At 44.1% G+C, this 21,064-nt stretch overlaps 1 protein-coding gene across 2 annotated transcripts in view; it reads right to left on the bottom strand.

The window, feature by feature from the left end:
* Positions 1 to 12,324, bottom strand: part of AP3B1 (adaptor related protein complex 3 subunit beta 1) — a 184,065-nt gene extending 171,741 nt beyond the window's left edge. The window contains exon 1 of one of the 2 annotated variants that reach the window (XM_077347332.1): positions 12,043 to 12,324. In XM_077347332.1, the coding sequence (XP_077203447.1) occupies positions 12,043 to 12,173 (131 nt within the window). In that variant the 5' untranslated portion in view covers positions 12,174 to 12,324. Of the gene's footprint in view, positions 1 to 11,668; positions 11,801 to 12,042 lie in introns of those variants that run through there. The other variant, XM_077347333.1, reaches the window with a different exon arrangement.
* Between the last annotated feature and the right edge of the window lie 8,740 nt (positions 12,325 to 21,064).

Below are 21,064 nucleotides of genomic sequence, written 5' to 3'. Positions count from 1 at the left end.
TGCGCAAGCACCGGGTCATGTCTGACCCTTGGGGTGACGCCCTCCAGCGTTTTCATGGCAGACTCAATACGGGGTGGTTTGCCAGTGCCTTCCGCAGTCATTACCGTTTACCCCCCAGCAAGCTGGGTACTCATTTTACCGACCTCGGAAGGATGGCAGGCTGAGTCAACCTTGAGCCGGCTGCTGGGATTGAACTCCCAGCCTCATGGGCAAAGCTTTCAGACTGCTGCCTTACCACTCTGCGCCACAAGAGGCTCTTCGGTTTAGCTTACATTAGTTAAAGCCACCTTGGTGCAGTGGTTAGGAGCACAGACTTCTTATCTGGCAAACTGGGTTTGTTTCCCCGCTCCCCCACATGTAGCCAGCTGGATGACCTTAGACTCGCCACAAGACTGACAAAGCTGTTCTGACCAAACAGTAATATCAGGGCTCTCTCTCTCTGCCTCACCTACCTCAGAGCATGTCTTTTGTGGAAAGAGGAAGGGGAAGCAGCTTTGAGACTCCTGATAGAGAAAAGCGGCATATAAGAACCAATTCTTAATATATTGCCCTGATCTGGATAGTCTAGACCAGTCCAATCTCATCAAATCTTGGAAGACAAGCAGGATTAGCTAGGCTATCGGTATATAATCCATGTAGAATCTCACGCACTTCATATATTTCCTGCATTGAATGAAATATTTACCATTTTTGAAATGCATGCTTACTGCTTTCATTGATAAACACTTTTAAATCAATTTCTACCAGTCTTCCTATTTTCCTATTATACCACTTTATATGCTACCTGTAATAATAATAACAACATGCTTTCCAAAGCGACCTGTAATGTAATATATTGTATTAATGGTCAATAATCAATGGTTTTCTAGTCACACAGTTTTTGTTCATTTGTTTTTTAGAACATAATGAGATATCTCATTAATCCAATGGAAAAGTATGCTGTACCTAGACCAGACTTCTTCAACCTTTTGACCATGGAGGAGCCCGTGAAATAATTGTACAGGCTTTGAGGGGTCCCAGAAGTGGTCAACTGTGCACACATTCCTGCCACGCCCCAAAAGTGCCATGTCACTGTTTATGACCACCCATGCTAACAGGCTTAAGGAGGACTGTGGGGTAAGGGGGAGACAAGAGGCAGTTTAAGAAAGCAGTAGGTGTGCAGGCTCTGCCCCTTCCTAGGCACAGAGGCCACAAGATAACTCACTTATGCTCAAGAGGGGGAGCAATGAAAGTGTCTTGTTCCCTAGTTTGTGGCTGAGTGCATTAAGGCAGGAAATGAAAGGTTGCAGACCCCCTCTCTGAAGCTCCCATGGATGCCTGAGCTAGACAGAAAAAATGCAGCCTTGAAACATAATGCATGTAAAGAACATATGAATACAATAACCAATCATGTCACTTGAAAAATATATTATGAGTTGAAATTTAGCTTTACTCTTACTGAAATGCTGATCAAACAGCTAATAAATTAAAACAAATGAAACACAAAATTACCATCAACCACCACTTGCATAAACTGGAGCAAGCAAGCCCATCTGAAACATACTGCAGCACTGCCAGGACACAGGCTTTCTTTAGGTTCATGAAAACATGTATAAAAGGAGAACAGGCTTTTCATCAGCATTCAGTCTCTTGATGCAATAATGAAAAGGTAGAATACCACCCAAGCTGCCATGATGGAATATGCAGAGACACTATCAGACACATAAAAAGATAGCTCATATTTAGGGTTGCCAAATCTGTGTTGGGAGAAACCTGGACATTTTTGGAGCCTGGAGAGGAAAGGGTTTTGGAGGAGCAGGATATCATCACTGGGTATAATGCTACAGGGTCCACACTCCAAATCAGTCATTTCCCAGAGGAAATGATACCTTTCACCTAATGCCAGGAGATTGCCAAGCCCCACCTGAAGACTATCAATCTACTCATAGTCCATCAAAAGCAGAAAGTGTACTAGAGAGCCAGTTTGGTGTAGTGGTTAGGAGTGCGGACTTCTAATCTGGCGAGCCGGGTTCGATTCTGCGCTCCCCCACATGCATCCAGCTGGGTGACCTTGGGCTCGCCACGGCACTGATAAAATTGTTCTGACCGAGCAGTGATATCAGGGCTCTCTCAGCCTCACCCACCCCACAGGGTGTCTGTTGTGGGGAGAGGAATGTGAAGGCGACTGTAAGCCGCTTTGAGCCTCCTTCGGGTAGGGAAAAGCGGCATATAAGAACCAACTCTTCTTCTTCTTCTTCTACTACTAGCTATTACAAGTGATGTAGTTACTTGAATGGACTCCGGGGAATGGTAGAGGACAGGAAGGCCTGGAGGATCATTGTCCATTGGGTCGCGATGGGTCAGACACGACTTCGCACTTAACAACAACAAAGTTACTTGAAACTGTAGTATAAACAAAAATATTTAAGAATGCAATCCTTCCATTCCACTTAATTCACAGATAAATTCCATTAAAGCCAAATTAATTTGTGAGCAATTGTGCTCACCATTTATAAGAAGCAAGGGCTTTATGGACTATTACTGGGATGGGATGAGATAAGGAAACAAAGACATAAGGAAACCTATATAAAAAATCATCCGTCCTCTTGGTCCGGAGTTATGGGCTGGGATGTCATCAGTATGCGGATGACACCCAGCTCTATCTCCTAATGCAGGGGTAGTCAACCTGTGGTCCTCCAGATGTTCATGGACTACAATTCCCATGAGCCCCTGCCACCTAATGGACGGACGGCTACCCTCCAGAAACATTTGCCAGTTGTTTGGAAGAGGTAGCTGGATAGATCAGGAAGAGTCGCCTGAAAACCCCTCCAAAACGGAGGTCCTGTAACTGGGTGAAAGGGGCAGGAGCAGGAAGTGTGCCTTCCTTGCCTAGAAGGGGTGCAATTAACATTGGCACCTCTAGCCAGAAATTTGGGAGTGATCCTCGGTGTCTCACTTTCTATGGAGGCTCAGGTCACTAAAGAAGTTTGGACGGCATTCTTCCACCCATGCCAGGCAAGGCTACTAGCACCGTACTTGTCCCCGTAGTACCTGGCCACTGTGATCCATGCAATGATCACTTCCAGGTTAGACTTCTGCAACTCACTCTACATGAGGCTACCCTTGTCCCTGACCAGGAAATTGCAACTGGTACAGAATGAGTCTGTGCAGGTCCTCACTAGGTCATCCTGGAGGGCCTAATGTCTAGCGTTTGCTGAGACACCTATATTGGTTACCAATTTGTTTCAAGATCAAGGTATTGGTTTTGACCTTTAAGGCTATATGCAGCTCCAGCCCTACTTACTTGTGGGACTTCTTACCTGCTTATGCCCCCCCACAGGGCACTCTGCTCTGTGGGTATGAATTTTCTGATGGTTCCGGGCCCCGAGAAGTATGCCTGGCCTCGACCAGGGCTTTTTCTGCCCTAGCGCCTACCTGGTGGAGTGAGCTTCCAGGAGAGTTGCGGGCCCTGACATAACTCTGAGTTCCGTAGGGCCTGCAAGATAGAGCTCTTCCACCAGGTGTTTGGTTGAGGCCAAGTGGTGATCCCAGGGTATGAGATCGGGTCCCCCCCTTGGTTTCTGGGCACAGTGTTAGACTGTGCCCAGAGCTGTTGGATGACCTACCCCTGATTTTTCTCCATCACCAATAATATGTTGTAATATGGACTGACTCCAATGGCTCCGAGGCATGGGGAAAAGTTTTTAGTTATTTTACCGCCATGTTTATTATAGATTGTAGGGAATTGTTTTAGGACTACTGTTGAGTATCTTGTATGTGGTTTTATAGTTGGATAGATATTGTTTTGTGTTATATTTTACTGTGAACTGACGTGAGCCAGCTTGCTGGGAGCTGTGGTATAAAAATCCATTAATAAATTAAATAAGTAAAGTTGTAATCAATCTTGAGAGCTGCTGCAACCTGGCTGTGCCAAGAGTAGTGGCATACAAATATAAATAAATATAGTCAGGTCCTCTTCTTGTAAACAATATAGCTGCTCTTTTTGGGGGGGTTGGTTATGTCAGTGTGAAATCTTCTAGCAGTAGTTCTCTAGATCTTTATTAACTTGCATGAAGCATCTCACAGTCCACTTAAAATAATTTAAAATATAGTAAACCACCATTTTTTAAAAAGGTATAATAAAATAAACTCAGCCAACGGAAGCACAAGACTACATACAAGCATTTTTACTTTGATCTACAATACAACTCCTACTTATTCGTCATGACTATTCACTACATATTTAAAAAAATAAAATAGCTAACACTAGTAATCTACTTTATAAACCGAACAGACATTTTGGAGTAAAAGTTTCACTTGAAGCCGCAACTCTTTAAAAATGACACATTTCAATTATATGTTTTATTGGCTATAAAGAAATGAAACATCAAGTTTACTGAAAGTAAACTGCATATTAACAGTACTTCCCAATTTACGGAATGTAATGAAATCTTATTTGGTATTTAAATGCTAACTTAAAGATTGCCAATACAGATAATGGAACGAATGAAGTCTAACTCTACACAGAATAGCCTCCAGTTTCAAAGTTCTACAAGTTCTTTGGCAGGACTCTACCCATGAGATTTACTGACTCAGTATACAGATACAGAACTGGACATTTCAAAGACAACTGGACATTTTGAAGAAAAAGTAAAGATAGGGGGGAAAGAATGAAATGCGTGCAATATTTACTTTTTATTAACTTCTTATAAAATGTATTCTATGCATTTATGTTTAAAATTTTCACTACTTGGTGTATTGACAACATTTTAAAACGATGAGAGACAGTGGCTCAGGAATCGTGGGTGGCTCATTCATATGCTGCCTGTGATCTTCTGAGTATTGTTAGAGAACATGGCAACCGAAACATGGGGTAAGGTAAGTGGGCAAGGCTCTTCCCCAGTAGGGCTTGGGGTTGACTAGTGGTTCCCACCTTGAAACAGCCATTGCCAGAACAGGGGACCCACCCCAAACGCAGGACTCTTGCCAGGGCTGGAAGTAAATGTGGTAACTGCTAATGTGGCTCTTCATTAGCTGCAGAGAGAGTACAACAATTTTAAAACATAATTTTAATTTGAACAATAATTATAAATACCCAGATTGGAGATTTAGTTGTACCCAAATATAGGTCAGCATCTTCATTTATAAACTGAGGAAACGCTGGGTTATATAAACATAAGCAATGATGTCTTTCAAACTGCTGCCAATTCTCAGGGTGTGTATGTGGGGGGGGGGGGGAGATATAACAATGTCGGTTCCCAAGCTAACACATCATAGCATTTTTCTAGTAGCAAATCTGGATGTTGAGCTAAATGTACAATTTCCTATATTATCTATGAATAAGAATGTGAAAGTAAGCATCTGAAGATCCAAGACCGTGAATCAAGCCCTTGGATGTAGTAATTGAGTCTCTGCTCCATTTGCTTTCCTGCTGGTGCCCTGACTTTCCGCCGCCCACTGGAGGGCGCTGCCATCAGCAGCTGCGCAGTGCCACGCCGAGGGGAAGACCCAGCCATGGTGGCCACTGGAGAGCACCAAAGGTGAGCTGGCAGCAGAGTGGCAGGGAAGCCCCCGGGCAGCAGCCAGGGAGAAGGATGAGGAGGAGCCGTGGCCCGGTACCAACTGATCTACGGACCGGGACCGGTCCCTGAACCGGGGGTAGGGGACCACTGATATAGAGGATGGAGCAGAGTTGTTCTCTCCTGCTCTGGAGGGACGGACCAGAACCAATGGGATGAAATTAATTCAAAAGAAATTCCATCTAAACATCAGGAAGAAGTTCCTGACAGAGTGGTTTCTCAGTGGAACAAACTTCCTTGGGAGGTGGTGGGTTCTTCATCTTTGGAAATTTTTAAACATCAGAAGTTCCTGACAGAGCGGTTTCTCAGTGGAACAGACTTCCTTGGGAGGTGGTGAGTTCTTCATCTTTGGAAATTTTTAGACAAAGGCTAGATAGCCATCTGATGGAGAGGCTGATTCTGTGAAGGCTTAAGGGGGTGGCAGGCTACAGTGGATGAATGATAGGGATATGAGTGTCTTGCATAGTGTAGGGGGTTGGACTAGATGACCCATGATGTCCCTTCCAACTCTATTATTCTATGATTCTATATCCTAAGGAAATTATTAAGACCACTTCTCTTCATAAACCACATAAACAACCATCTATTTTATTAACTTAAAACGAACTTGGAATAAGAAAGGGAAAAACAGGTGGGATGTCTTGTATAACTAACAGGCCTTTTCCTAGATTTGGACTTCAGAGTTGGCTTGTGGCAATTTGGCTGTGAAGACTGTTAGTAGGTTTTCTGTTGAGGATACTAGTATGAATGTTGGTAGTATGGACACTGAAAACTTTGATATGTCAAAGCGAATCTTGATTGGTATTTTGTTCTATTTTGAGTAGACTGTGATGTAGTTATTCCAAATTATGATCTTGCTGTCTGTCTATTCTTCTTGATCTGCTGTAACAGGTCATCCATTCTAGCTTAGAAGAGCAACGTGTCCACAAAAGGTTAACTGTAAACCTTATCTGTGTTTCTAAAGGAGAGCTGAAGATCTCAGTCAGGCATGTCTTCTTAAAGTAACTGCAGAGGTTATTGTTCTAGCAGAAGCATCTCTGCATGCTTTTCAATGTATAGTTGCTGCTCTGTCTGAATTACCTTGGCCAAAGACCTTCGGGTAGCTGGTCCAAATATGGGGTAATCTTTTCCCATAGGAATAGTTGGAATGCCAACATGATGGCTTGATAGTCAGCTATTGTCAAGTTTCATGAGGATGATGTATATACTTTCTGACTCAAAGCATCAATTTTTCTCCCCTCGGAGAAGAATAGGACTGTTCTGTATCTGGTTTGCATCTCTTCCCCAATCAGTTAAGGTACTATGTAGAAGAGATAAGGACATGTATCTTATTGTATTTGACACATGTTTTGTACATGAGGTAGCAGGAACAGAAGTCAGTTTATACCAGTGGTTCTCAACCTTGGGGTCCCAACTCTAAGTGGGGTCACCTGGCCCCGTCCATGAGGTCACTAGGATAGGTTGATGGCAGTAGTGGAGCCATGACACTAGCCTCCTCCATGCTGCCTCCATATCATTGTGCCCTTGCATGCTCCTGCATGCCACCACTGCAGTTGGGGTTGCAGCCTTACAGCGGTTGATAACCACTGGTTTAGACCATATTGAGTTAGCCATGTCTATTATGCCCTTTATCAATGGAAAGGCTATGGAACTGAGAATGCCTGGATAATGTCTTTAAAAATTCAAGTTCGATCTATATAATAAAGTATTGCTCTTTTTACATCGTGAATGGAGTGTTTTCTCAGCTGTTGAACGTGGGTCTGGGAAAAAAACAGAGAGGACTATGTCCTGAACTAGATGAAACTCAGAAACTATCTAGTCCCAACTCTGGTGTAACACTATCTTAGAGGGGGAAAATTCCATGAATTTTCCTTAGGTCTATCCTAAGTGCCACTAGCTCAGAGACCGTCCTACCTATTAAAAAAAATACCTTCATAGTTAGTACACTCAGTGGGACAGATGCAAGTGGTTCAAATCATCGTAGCCAACACCACCTCCAGCGACCATTGCAGAACCGGCACCCGTCTCAGGGGACACAGGTTCCCCAAACCTTTCAAGAATTGTGTGGATAGTTTATGGGCGAAAACCGATGTCCCTTCAATCTCCTCATGGAAGGCTGCCAGTGCTGCTAAATGTGGTCATACTGATGATACGGAGGGTCCCAATCTCGAGAGGTCTAATAAGTAATCTAGGATCCTGGGAAGGGGACAAGTAAATGGGCATATTTCCCTCAAAGCACACCAGTTCTCAACCGTGGACCATTTATAGCTATAACTATACCTAACAGACTCCTTTTTGGAATGGAGTAACACTTTCCTAACCCCCTCAAAAAATGAAGCTTCTAGGAAGTGATTCTCCATGCAGTTAAGACCTCATCTTGCCTATCACTTTGGGAATCGGGTGGGGGAGGGAAGGCATAGAATAGTACTCCCCTCCTAGAAATCTGGAAGGCATCCCCTAGAGTAGCGATCCCCAACCTGTGGGCTGCGGACCCACAGGTGGGCCTTCTCCCCCCCCAGCCCTTTACTTCATCCCTCCCCCCAGCCCTTTACAACACACTTCATTGTTGTGGCATGTCTGTTTCTTATTTTGAAGGGATGTTTAAACATTACCATAGCGATCAGAGAGCGCTAGGGCAGTGGTTGAGAGTAGAGGAGTAAACTAAACCCCGCACCGGGCCTCAGTAAAAGGTGTTCAGTGGTCCCTGGTGATAAAAAGGTTGCGGACCACTGCCCTAGAGAATTCCTGTCTATTTCCTAGGGAGAGTAAAAGAAATGAGCTGTCTTACAAACAGGTCGAACTGCAGTTGGCCCCACTGAGCAAACAGGGTGTCCAGGAGCATATCGTTTAGGGGCCATTTGTAGTTCTGAGAAAAAACCCTGCTAAGCTCATCTGTTCTGGTATTCAATGCCCACGAAATATGCAAGGTTCTCAGATCCGACCCAAATTGCAGGACCTCCTCCCATACACTCAGGGCTTCACTGCACAGCCTCAGAGAAGATGTGCCCCCTTGCTTACTCATGGATTCATAGAATCACAGAGTTGGAAGGGACCTCAACCACCTGCACAACACAGGAACTAACAACTACCTGCCCACCAACTCAGAATCTGCGTAAATTCATAAAATCAGTGTTTCTGTCAGATGATTATCTAACCTCTGCTTAAAAACTTCCAAAGAAGGAGAACTTACTACCACTCTAACTTGTCAGGAACTTCTTCCGGATGTTTAGCCAAAAATTCTTTTGAATTAATTTCAACCCGCTGGTTCTGGTCCAACCCTCTGGGGCAACAGAAAATAACTCTGCTCCATCTTCTATATGACAACCCTTCAAGTATTTGAAGACGGTTATCATTTCACCTCTTAGTTGTCTTCTCTCCAGGCTAAACAGACCAAGCTCCCTCAACCTTTCCTCATACAACTTTGTATCCAAAGCCCTGCCCATCGTTGTAGCCCTCCTCTGGGCACACTCCAATTTCTCTACATCCTTCTTCAGTTGAGGTGCCCAAAACTGAATACAGGGCTCCAAGTGAGGCCAAACCAGAGCAAAGTAAAGCATGATCTGGACACTATACTTCTTTTAATACAGGCCAAAATCCCATTTGCCTTTTTAGCTACTGAGTCACACTGCTGACTCATGTTCAGTATATGGTCTACTAAGACCCCCAGATCCTTTTCACCCATACTACTTCCAAGACATGTCTCACCCATCCTATGGTGATGCATTTGATTTTTCCTTCCTAAATGCAGAACTTTACATTTTTCACCATTAAAATTCATTTTAGCCCAGTTTTCCATCCTGTCAAGATTATCCTTGTATGTGTTTGCTACCCCTCCCAGTTTAGTATCATCTGCAAATTTAATAAGCCCTGTATTCCTTCAACCAAATAATTTATGAATATGTTGAATAACACCAGGTCCAGGACAAATCTGAGGCACTCCACATATCACTCTACTTCAAGAAGATTGTGAACCATTTACAAATGTTACAACTCTTATTGCAATAAATATCTAGTCTCCTTGAACTTCATTAAATTTTTCTTCTGGTTTAATTTACAAATATTAATATTTTATCTGATGGTTATTTAGCATTTACACAATGTGTAGATGGAACAGTAAATTATGGACAATGAATAAACAGGTCTTGGGGAATCTTCAGACTCATGCAGTCTACCCCACAGCCTGAATGCAGCCAGATAATTAGATATTTTCAGGTGTTGTCTGCATTGAGCCTATATGTATAGACTTTTCCTTTCATCCACTTTGGATATCTTACCCTGTTTACAAAGCTTACATGGACAGTTGACCAAAAGGTTAATTCTAGAAATTGTGGGAAGGAGGAAGTAATGTCTTGTTCCTGTTTCACATCATATTAATGTATTTTTCAAGAGCCAGTCAACTTTTTGAGTCACTATTAACAATATGTATATACACCAGTTAAGCATACAAATCTTTAACTGTGACAATCTCGGTAACATGACTATAGTTAATGACAGACGAAACAGACATTTGCTTTACTATACAGGCTTTAAAACCCTACTGTGACCCCCTGCCCCCCTTGAAATCACTTTCCAGTCACAGATCTGTGAGTTGACACAAGTCTGTAATTAAATATTAATACTGAAAATAAATTAGCAGAAACAGAACCCCTATTCACAGTCCTGTGGACGCCACTCATTCCCACTGATGAAAATGAAAAACGGAGCGTGAGATGAACTGAAACCCTGCCCACCACTTCACCTATAGCTGTGCTCTAATGCTTCTAGCAGTTGCCTTCTAGTCCAGCTCACTGCTTGTATCACCCAATTCTGATTTTGTTTTTAAACCTAACTGCCACACCCCCTCTGCTAAAGATCAGAATAGGTGGACAAATGTACAAATACAAAAGGATCCACTCTCCTATGATCATGTCTATTTTTGGCCACTTCATGTAACATACAAGAGACTGCTGCATATGGAATCTGTGGATCAACTCAGCTGGGGCCTCTCTCTTTCTCCTAAGGTAACAGTATTATCAACATTTATCATAGGGCAATGTTAAAGATGGTATTAGTTGTAGGACACTTACACAATATATATAAACAAAAACAATATTTATCAATACTACTGTTATTCTATAGTATGGTATATGTTCATGACTGAATATATTGACCATACATTCCGTTCACCCATGCAATACTATACAAAACCTACTCAATTTAATCACTTACAGTGAACTATTCCAAATTTTGAATGATCTAATATTCAAAAACACAAACAGAACATGGAAAAATATTAGGCCATAACTAGAAGTACTGTAAGCATGTGATTTAGGTTTATAAACACTTAAATGAATGTGTTATATTTCTAAGGAAATTACTAAAAGAATTGAATCAACACAAAGTGCACATTAGAAGCTTACATGGCACCAAGATTTTGTTCAGCTCAACTAAATGAAAGATCACTGGGACAATTTACAGAGAAATAAGTTTTTAAAATTTAAAATAAGGCATTTAAAAACATGAAGTTCCCCACCCCAGACTTTGTGGGAAGAAGACTTCCTCAGGAAAAGCAACAAAAATAAAGACACGCTACCATCCATGTGCCCATTATAACCCCCTTCACAGAAAACGCTATGGTAACAGAACGCAGAGCATGGACAGGCAGGAACAATAATACATAAATAGAAATAAAATTCAGAATGCAAATGACAGTTTGACCCATCTCTCCACAGTGGTCAAACCAAGAGAGAGTTAGAACCACCCTCTTGCACGCTCACCTCCCCCCTTTCACCAACTCACTAAATTCAGAGGGGGGTGGGCTGTGTAAAGTGCCAAATTGCAGCTAAGTTATGACAAGCTCCTAGGGTTTTCAAGGCAAGAGTCGTTTAGAGCAGGGCTAGTCCACCTGTGTGTCCTCCAGATGTTCATGGACTACAATTCCCATGAGCCCCTGCCAGCAAACGCTGGCAGGGGCACATGGGAATTGTAGTCCATGAACATCTGGAGGACACACAGGTGGACTAGCCCTGGTTGAGAGTTGGTTTGCCACTGCCTTCCTCTTCTACTCATCTGAATGCCTCAAGAGGCACTAACAGGGCGACCCTATGCGCGTTTACCCGAGAGCGACTCACACTAAATTTGGTGGGATTCACAGCCTGAAGAAAGCCAAATGAACGGAGGGCCGGCTAAGAAGTGAGAGACCCACGAAGGGCCACCACCCGTTCTCCTTCCAAAACTCCTGATCAGTCGGGAGAACCCATGCCTCGCCTGCCCCTCGTTCCCATCGAGGAAGGCACATTCCGCAAATAACTCCGGAGGAAACTGTTTCTCGGGACTTGGGGAGGAGCAGGAGGAGGGACGAAAGTTGCTCTAGCGTTTCTGGCCTCTGCAGAGACGGCAGCGGCTGCGCTCCCCGCCGACCGGGAGGCAGAGAAGCGCCGCCCCGGGGGTCGCCCTGCGTCGCGCGCCCTCGCACCGCTCCCTCCCTCCCTCCGCCGCCCCTTACTTTTTGGTGTCGCTGCTGAAGAGCCCGAAGGCCGCCGGGACGGAGGGGACGGTGGTGGGCGCCGCCTCCTGGCCCACCTCGGGCGGAGAGTCCCCGACCTGCTCGTTGTAACCGACGTTGTTGGTCGACATGTCGCCACTTCCACGTTCGCCGCCTGCCCGCAGCGTGACTCGCCCGCCCTCCCGCCGCGCTCTCGCAATCCGGCTCGTTCCCGGAAGAAGGCGCCGAACGGCAGCGAGAAGGCTGGTCACGTGACGGGGGCGGGAAGGGGCGGGGCAGAGGCCGCCCCCAAGCAACTTTCCGCGGCCGGCGTTCCAGCGCTGCCGTTGCCGGGGAAACGCCAGGCCTCTTCCCCGCCTTCTGCCGCCCCACCCTGGCCCAATGGCTGGGCCCGAGGTCACGAGGACGCCTCGCGGTCACGAGCGCGCGGAGCTCCCTTAGAGAGAGGCCGGCGGGGAGGCGGAGACGCCGCAGACGGCCGCCACGTATGCAGAGCCAGACCCTGCCGGTCTGATCTCGGGCGCGGGCGTAAAGGGACGTTTTCATCGCGGCGCTCTTCCCCCCGAAATCGGTCTTGCCGTAGTCAAGAAATACATTCTGAAATGACGCTAGCGTGCCTGCGCTCGAGGCTTCCCAGTCCCCTGTGTGTGGCAAACTTCACTGGGTCAGAAACTTCTAAAGCAGGAGTAGTCAAACCGGCCCTCCAGATGTCCATGGACTACAATTTCCAGGAGCCCCTGCCAGCGAACGCTGGCAGGGGCTCCTGGGAATTGTAGTCCATGGACATCTGGAGGGCCGCAGTTTGACTACCCCTGATCTAAAGGGATAGAACAAAGTTTTAGTCCGCGGCACCTTTAAGACCGACAGCGTTTTATTCACGGTCCTCCCACGGGCGCCAGCACATCTGCCCTGTGACCTTCCTGGATTCTGGCCTACTCCCCACTCGATCTTGAGATCCACTGGGGTGAAGGGGTTATAGCGTGGCAGACTCTAATCTCAAGGGCTGGGTTTGATTCTGGACTCCTCCATATGCAGCTAGCTTCCCAAACCTTCCAGACAATGAAAACAAAAAAGACAGGATGAAAGAGAAAAAGACAAAAAGGGGGGAGGGGAGGGAGACATCAGTCCTCCTGTAGGAAACAGCTGCTTTGGAGGAGCACTGGCCTTCCTACCTCTATCTCCATACAACACTGTCTACGCAGGCCACCACTGTCCCCACCTTCCCATCAAATCTCACATCTTCAGGAAGCTGGGCTGGTAAAGCTGCAGGAGGGGGGGCTCCATCTTTCCCAAAGGCTCAATCAGGCAGGGAAGGCCATGGGGAAGAGCTTCCTTCCCACCTTTCCTCCACATCTCCAAAAGGCCAGGCTGGGTGGGGAAGGCCATGGAGAAGTGCCTGGAAGATATGAAGGATGAGAAGAAACTGAGGATGGGTCAGTTTACCGGCAGCAGGATCTTTTAGAGTAGCCAGCACTTCTTCCCCCTTAACAAGCAGCATGACAAGGGAGAAGACAGATAAGCCCCGTGATTGGCCTTCGTTGGAAAAATTTAGTTTTTATATGCCGAATAAGTGTGAAAGCAGCTTACAGTCACCTTCCCTTTCCTCTCCCCACAACAGACACCCTGTGGGGTGGGTGAGGCTGAGAGAGCCCTGAGATTACAGCTTGGTCAGAACAGCTTTCTCAGTGCTGTGGTGAGCCCAAGGTACCCAGCTGGTTGCATGTGGGGGAGTCCAGAATCAAACCTGGCTCACCAGATTAGAAGTCTGCACTCCTAACCACTATACCAAGAAGCACTCTCTCAGGGAGAGCCAATCAGGTAGGGAGTGAATTGTCTGCATGCAATTTGAATGGATTGGCCTCATTGGCATAATGCAGTTTGAACCGGTTGGCCCTCATTGGCAGAGTGTTTTCTCCCTATTGGTGGCACACCCCCAGTTGTCTGCACGCAACTTCAACTTTAGAATGTTTAGTGATAGTGATGAAAGTGATACTTTCATGAACACATCTTCAAATACAGTTAAATGGAACAAAATTTGACTCCAATGGCACCTGTAAGACCAACAAAAAGTAATTCAAGGCATGAACTTTCGTGCACATGCACAGTTCCTCAGAGGCCTTAAATACATTTTTGTTGGTCTTAAAGATGCCCTTTACTCCAATTTTGTTGTACTATTTCAGACTAACATGGCTATCCATTTGATTGAAATGGAAGTTTCCAATCCATATGTATAGAGGGTGAGCAGTAAATTAGCAGTAAATACAACATAATGAAGATTTTATAGAGCCAATGAACAACCAGAAATAAGCTTAGTTTATATGGTCAATCTTTGTTTGGGTTTGAGGGAGGAGGACATAGTAAAGGAAATAAACATGTCAAAATGGGCAAATGTATCCTTAATTGTGGAATGCTGAGAATAATTATCTGATGCCCTGCCATTACCTTGCATCAGTCTCCTCTCAAACATGTTGACAACTTTACAGCATCACCTTCCTTGAAGTGGGGCAATTAGCTGCATAGAGTTATCTCTACTGTCCCAGATCAGATTAATACAGGGAGATAGAGGAGTTTAGGTATAATTCTGGGGGGTTGCCAGATTCACCTGGAGGTTTTCAACTCTAAGCCTGGCAGCAAATGCTGGGCAAGTTGATTCCACCTGACTCAGCTAGGCATGACTGCTTGCTACTGTTCAGTAGCAACCACCCTATGGACATCAATGTGGTGTAATGGTGCAGTATTTTCAAACTTGTGACTGTCAAGGAACCCCTGGGATGTTTTTCAGGCTTCAAAGAACTCTGGAAGTGATGACGTGACCCTACAGGGAAGTGGGTGCAGAAATAAAATGCAGGAGCCAGCCAATCATTTAGAAGAAGAGTTGGTTCTTATATGCTGCTTTTCTCTACCCGAAGGAGGCTCAAAGTGACTTACAGTCTCCTTCCCTTTCCTCTCCCCACAACAGACATCCTGTGGGGTGGGTGAGGCTGAGAGTCTGTTCGGTCAGAACAGCTTTCTGTTCTGCTCGGTCAGAACAGCTTTATCAGCACCATGGGAAGCCCAAGGTCGCCCAGCTGGCTGCATGTGGGGAGTGCAGAATCGAACCCGGCACGCCAGATTAGAAGTCCGTACTCCTAACCACTACACCAAACTGGCTTTCCATTGGCATGAAATAGACTAGGCCTGTAGAGCAACAGAGGAAATTTAGTTTATTTTAATTATTAGTTTGATTTATATACACAGAATAAAACATTAAAATACAATAAAACCCCAATTTACAATAAAACAAGCAAGTGGTTGCAAACACAAATAATCTATCCCATCCCACCTCGTTCAGACGGTTCAGGTGAATCAGACGGAGGCTGAGTCTTCTTCCACTAGGAGACATCCAGTGACATCTAGGGATGTCAGCAGCTATCCAAACATCTGGGAAAGTCTGTATAATCTCTGGGAAACTCCCACATGGCCCCAAGATTCCCTGGAACTGTGGTTGGGAATTCCTGGGTTAGAGCTTCAGAGTAGGGTCTGCGAGACCACAGTTATGTTCCCCGTCATGCTGTGAAAGCTCACTGGGTGATTTTAGACCAGCCACCTATTTTCAACCTAACCTACCTCCTGGTATATAATTATAAAAGGAGGAGAGAATAACATAAGCTGCTTTGGTATCCATTGTGGAAGAAGACAGGGTTTGTTTCATCCAGGTAGAGGCTGCAGTGGGGAAGAGATGGAAAGCTGAAGACAGAGGAACATACAAAGGTAGGTTGGCTTGTGGGTGGGAAGGAGATAGGGTTGCCACCTCCAGGTTGGGACATTCCTGGAGATTTGATGAAGGGAGCTTCAATAGTGATAGTGATGGGCGTGGGGACAGAAATGGAGAGGAAGTGACAAGCATAGAGGAGAGTAAGAAAAGGTGTGGCAGGAGGGAGAAAAAGTGTGAGAAACGCAGTAGAGGAAGCAAAGGGGGGAATAATGGGATAGCTGCTCTTGCAAGTTACTTGTGGGTGTAATTACTGTGTTGTTTTTTTAAGAGAGAGAGTAGCTGCAGGGGGCTGAGGCAGAGAAAGTGCAGGGAAAATTACTATGTGAGTACTTCATTGATGCTGCTTTTGTATTTGCTGCCTCCAAGAGCCACAAGGAGACCTGTCAACCTACCCATCAAATGTAATAGTTTTTTAACTAGAGTTACCTCAACGTAAGTGGCTTGTGTTTTTGCCAGAAGAAAGGGTAAAGAAGGTACTTTCCCTACTTCTTTTGGATACAGCCATGTAAGAAGATATGATGGCCAACTGCCTGGAGGACAATATTCTGTCCCTTGAAGAAAGTGGCAGCTTTTTATGCCGAGAAGGAAAAATTGTCCTTTAATATGACTAACAGCATTTTATAGTTTCAGGTGGGTAGCTGTGTTGGTCTGAAGCAGTCTAGCGCCACCTTTACAACCAACAAAGTTTTATTCAAGCTTTCATGTGCAAGCACACTGTATCTAAAGATCTGAGCTTACACATGAAACCTTGTACCTTGAATAAATCTTTGTTTTAAAAGTGCCAGTCGACTCAAACTTTGTTCTACCATTTTATAGTGCAGCTTTCTTAGGAATGAACTTTTTTACCCTAAGATGGTAAAAGGAATTGAAGTAATTGCAGCTAGCTGAGCACAGCTTCTTATCATTACATAAGACCCCAAGAATGAGAGAGAATATTCTTAGGCATGAGCAGGATACTATTACCTACATTTGCAAACTTATGCGGGTGGCTGGAGGTATTGCACTGCTATACTGCGTATTTGATAAGAATTGAGGTGATCTTTATGATGACAAATTTGAGTATGAATGTAAGGCCTTATGGGGCACAGCCAAGCAGAATGCTTTTGTAACTTTCATAGTTAGGAAGGATTCTTTGGCCATAGTATAATAAAGTTATCGCACACATTTTTTCCTGCCTCTTTGTAATTTCCAGACCCAAAGTATTCTCATTGTCAGGTAAATAGCATCATCTGAGAAATAGCATCCCATTAAGCTTCTATTAAAGAGACTGATAAGAGAGAGTGTGTGTGAGTGAGTCAGAGCAGTGGTCCCCAACCTTTTTATCACTGGGGACCGGTCAACGCTTGACAATTTTACTGAGGCCCAGGGGGGGTAGTCTTTTGCCAAGGGATGTCACCGCTGCCTGAGCCCCTGTTCCACTTGTTTTCCCGCCGGCGCAACTTCCCGCCGCCCCCTGGGGAGTGCTACCAGCAGAGCTGCGCAGTGCCACGCCGAGGGGGAGCCCCAGCCATGGCAGCCGTTGGAAAGCACCAAAGGTGAGCGGCGGCAGAGTGGCAGGGCAGCCCCCGAGGCAGCAGCCAAGGAGGAGGAGCCGCAGCCCGGTACCAACTGATCCACGGACCAGTACCAGTCCCTGGACCGGGGGTTGGGGACTATTGAGTCAGAGGACATGAGACAATCATCCATCCATTATAGTATGGTTATAGTGGTTAGGAGTGTGGATTTATAATCTGGTGAGCCAAGTGATTCTGCACTCCCCCACATGCAGCCAGCTGGATGACCTTGGGCTCATCAGGGCACTGATAAAACTGTTCTGACCAAGCAGTGATATCAGGGCTCTCTCAGCCTCACCCACCTCTCAGGGTGTCTGTTGTGGGAAGGGGAAAGGGAAGGCGACTGTAAGCTGCTTTGAGCCTCCTTTGGGTAGAGAAAAGCAGCATATAAGAACCAACTCTCCTTCTTATCTTTCTCCTCCTTCTTCTTCTAATAGTATCCTGCAGCTTTTCCCTCTTAGAGGTTTGCCATTGCCTGCCTCTTTGTAACAACCCTGGTACTCTTTGGTAATCAGCCATCCAAATACTAACCAGGGCTTGAGCATGCTTAGTTTCCATAAAAAGGAAGACAGAGCTGGTAAAAGGAGCAATGTGAAAGTTATCTGATGAGAAAGTAGGTCTGTAGCTGGGGAGTGGATATTAAGGGGAATGTAGACATTCACTCTTTTGGATCTTGCATGATGATTGTGCAGTCTTATATTCTGCAAGGCCATACCAGTAGAGAAAATACTTGAACATATATAGGGTAAATAAGGAATCCGGCTGCAGATAAACAAATCTTGCAGTGGAGGGAAAAAAACCTCCACAACCTGACTCCTTCATGGAAAGATTACTTAAGATCCAACTCTGTAGTACTGGCTAGAATTGTTATGACAACTGTAAAGCAATTCTGTTAACTATTTAATAGTCTGAAAGTGCTGATACATCAATAAAAGAGCTAAAGGAGTTAGCTAGGATGCTAACATCCAGCATTTCTGAGGCTCAAACAGTATTACTCTGTACTAAACATATTTAAATCTCATCAATAAAAATGATAAAACTTATGAAACAGCAGCAGTATAACTAGATTTCTAATGGGCATTAACCAACAAATGCATACTATTGGTTTCCTATTATTTGTATGTTTGGCCTTATTTTTTACATTCTTATTTTGGGCTGTTGACTTCAAGTGGGCTGTGTTGGTCTCAAGCAGCAGAACCAATTCAGAGTCCAGTGGCAACTTTAAGACCAACAAAGTTTTATGCAAGGTACGTACACGAAAGCTTCTACTTTGAATAAAACTTGGTGGGTCTTAGATGCTACTGGACTCTAAATTTATTCTGGATTTTTAACTGATAGTGTCATATTGTCACTCCACACTAGCTTTGGTGCCCTCTTGTGGGTCAACATATGAATTACAAAGTTAACGTTAATTGTAATGATGGCACAGTATATTAAAGAGACTGGTAACCCAACCCTCTGCATGTTAACTTGTTAAGCATGCCCCACTAAATTCAAGGGAGCTTGCTTCTAGGGAGGTATTCATGGGATTTCCACTAGGAAACTATGTGAACAATATTATTAAAGTATTTTGTTTTATTCACATATTGATACATTTATACAGTTTTTATTGGCTAGATGTTGCAAATACTTGCAGCCTCACTCAGTAGTTAATCATCTGAATCTTTCCCCAGAAAAATAATGCATTTTCATTGGTCTTATTGATGCAAACGCTATATTGAAAATTATAGATTTCCTGGTAATAAAAAAAAATGATTTGCTAATATTATTTTTCTTGGCTTCATTACAACCAAATTTTAACTATACTTCTTTGAAAGTTCTATGGGAAATAATGGGTTTATATCTGAGTAAATGTTTTTAGAATGGGACACTATACACCTTTATTTGGATTATGACATCCTTTTAAAGTTTTAGAGTAAGACTGTAGAGCTTTTTATTGGTGTATAGATTTTAGAAGTTCTCAGACTAGCTACCAAGTCACAAGGGATTATTTTTAACCTTTGACTATGATACACTTAAGGCTTGGGAATAGAAACGGTAGCCACGGTTAATCAGTGTACAGAAAATAAATGCAGAGGGATTACAAAAAAAACACACCCACATGTGCACTGGTCCTTACTTTGCTTCTAGAATACAGGACTGGTCTCAGATAATCATAGCAAAAATACTGGATACTAATTGTTGCCTTTTTATTAAACTCACAAGGAGGGAGGGTGTCAGTCTGACTACCAAAAAGGCTATGATAAGGATCATGGGAGTTGCATAAACAAAAGTTATATGGCATGGGAGTGTAATAGGTAAAGGTAAAGGTATCCCCTGTGCAAGCACCGAGTCATGTCTGACCCTTGGGGTGATGCCCTCTAGCGTTTCATGGCAGACTCAATACGGGGTGGTTTGCCAGTGCCTTCCCCAGTCATTACCCTTTACCCCCCAGCAAGCTGGGTACTCATTTTACTGACCTCGGAAGGATGGAAGGCTGAGTCGACCTTGAGCCGGCTGCTGGGATCGAACTCCCAGCCTCATGTTCAGGGCTTCAGACAGCATGTCGGCTGCCTTAACACCCTGCGCCACAAGAGGCTCATGGGAGTGTAATACAGAAGAATATTTAGTGAAATTGGAAAATATTGCCTTGATCATCCCTTTTTCCAAGTAGTTTTAGTGTACCAGCTTCAAACAGTGCATATTTGCCTAGAAAGCAATATTTTTTAATTTTACAACTAGAAATAGCCAATATGTATTACATTTCCTTCCCCCCTACAAAAAAGTGCAGAAGCTCTGCTTCCCTGAATGTGGAAATCATATTATACACTTGAGTACAATGATTAACTGAAGGTATGACTTACAGTGTGCAGGACTACATTCTTGATGTAGAAATTCACAGACATCACTTGTCTGTTTTCCTTGAGAGTCCATCAATAACAAAAATAATAATTTCACCTGCCTAATGTGGCACTAAGCATAAAGTAGAAAGGATTACTTGTTAAACATTTTTTTTTCATCTTTACACATGCTTTCTACTGGGTCAGAGTAGTGGTCTATCAAGGTGAGTATTATCTATTCTGGCAGCAGCTCTTCAGGTCTCAGGTAGATTGAAATGTTTTCAAATATTACAGCAAATATGAAAACTTTATAAACCAAGCACAAAGTCACTGATTTCCTAGCTGTAGACACTGCTTTGTGTACCATGAATTTAAAACACTGGATTTGGAGCCTGCTTCCATGCAGTTAGATACCAGCAGGCTTCAGCATGCCTAAATCTTCATAGGACAGGGCTGTCAATCTGCTGTCACGTCTAGTATTCTGGGTCCTCAAGGAAATGGCAATGCACTAAAGGAACATAGGTCAAGAGTTTGACAGCAGCATAGATTCATAATTGGCTTTAGTTGTTTATTATGCAGTGCAATTATAATGTGATTTGTCTCTTGTGGGATTGTTGCTAAGAGGGAAATTATGTACAAGATTTTTCTGCATTAATAAAGAGTAGCATAATTCATTTGTTTAAAATTAGACAATTAAAGAGACAACAATAAAATGCCTACAGAACAGCATAATATGCCATCTTCAATGGGGATTTGTCTGCCTTGGAAATAAGCTGAGGATTAGTTGGCGTGCTTGAAGAAAACATGCTGCCATTTTATACTTTGGTTTGTTGTTTTGACATTTCATCTTGATTCAGCATTGACCTAGAGTGTAGTGCTCAAATAAAGAGGTATCA

Source organism: Paroedura picta, chromosome 7 (genome assembly GCF_049243985.1).
Source record: "Paroedura picta isolate Pp20150507F chromosome 7, Ppicta_v3.0, whole genome shotgun sequence".
In the NCBI taxonomy this organism is placed as follows: domain Eukaryota; kingdom Metazoa; phylum Chordata; class Lepidosauria; order Squamata; family Gekkonidae; genus Paroedura; species Paroedura picta.
This window is presented reverse-complemented; position numbering and strand designations above follow the sequence as displayed.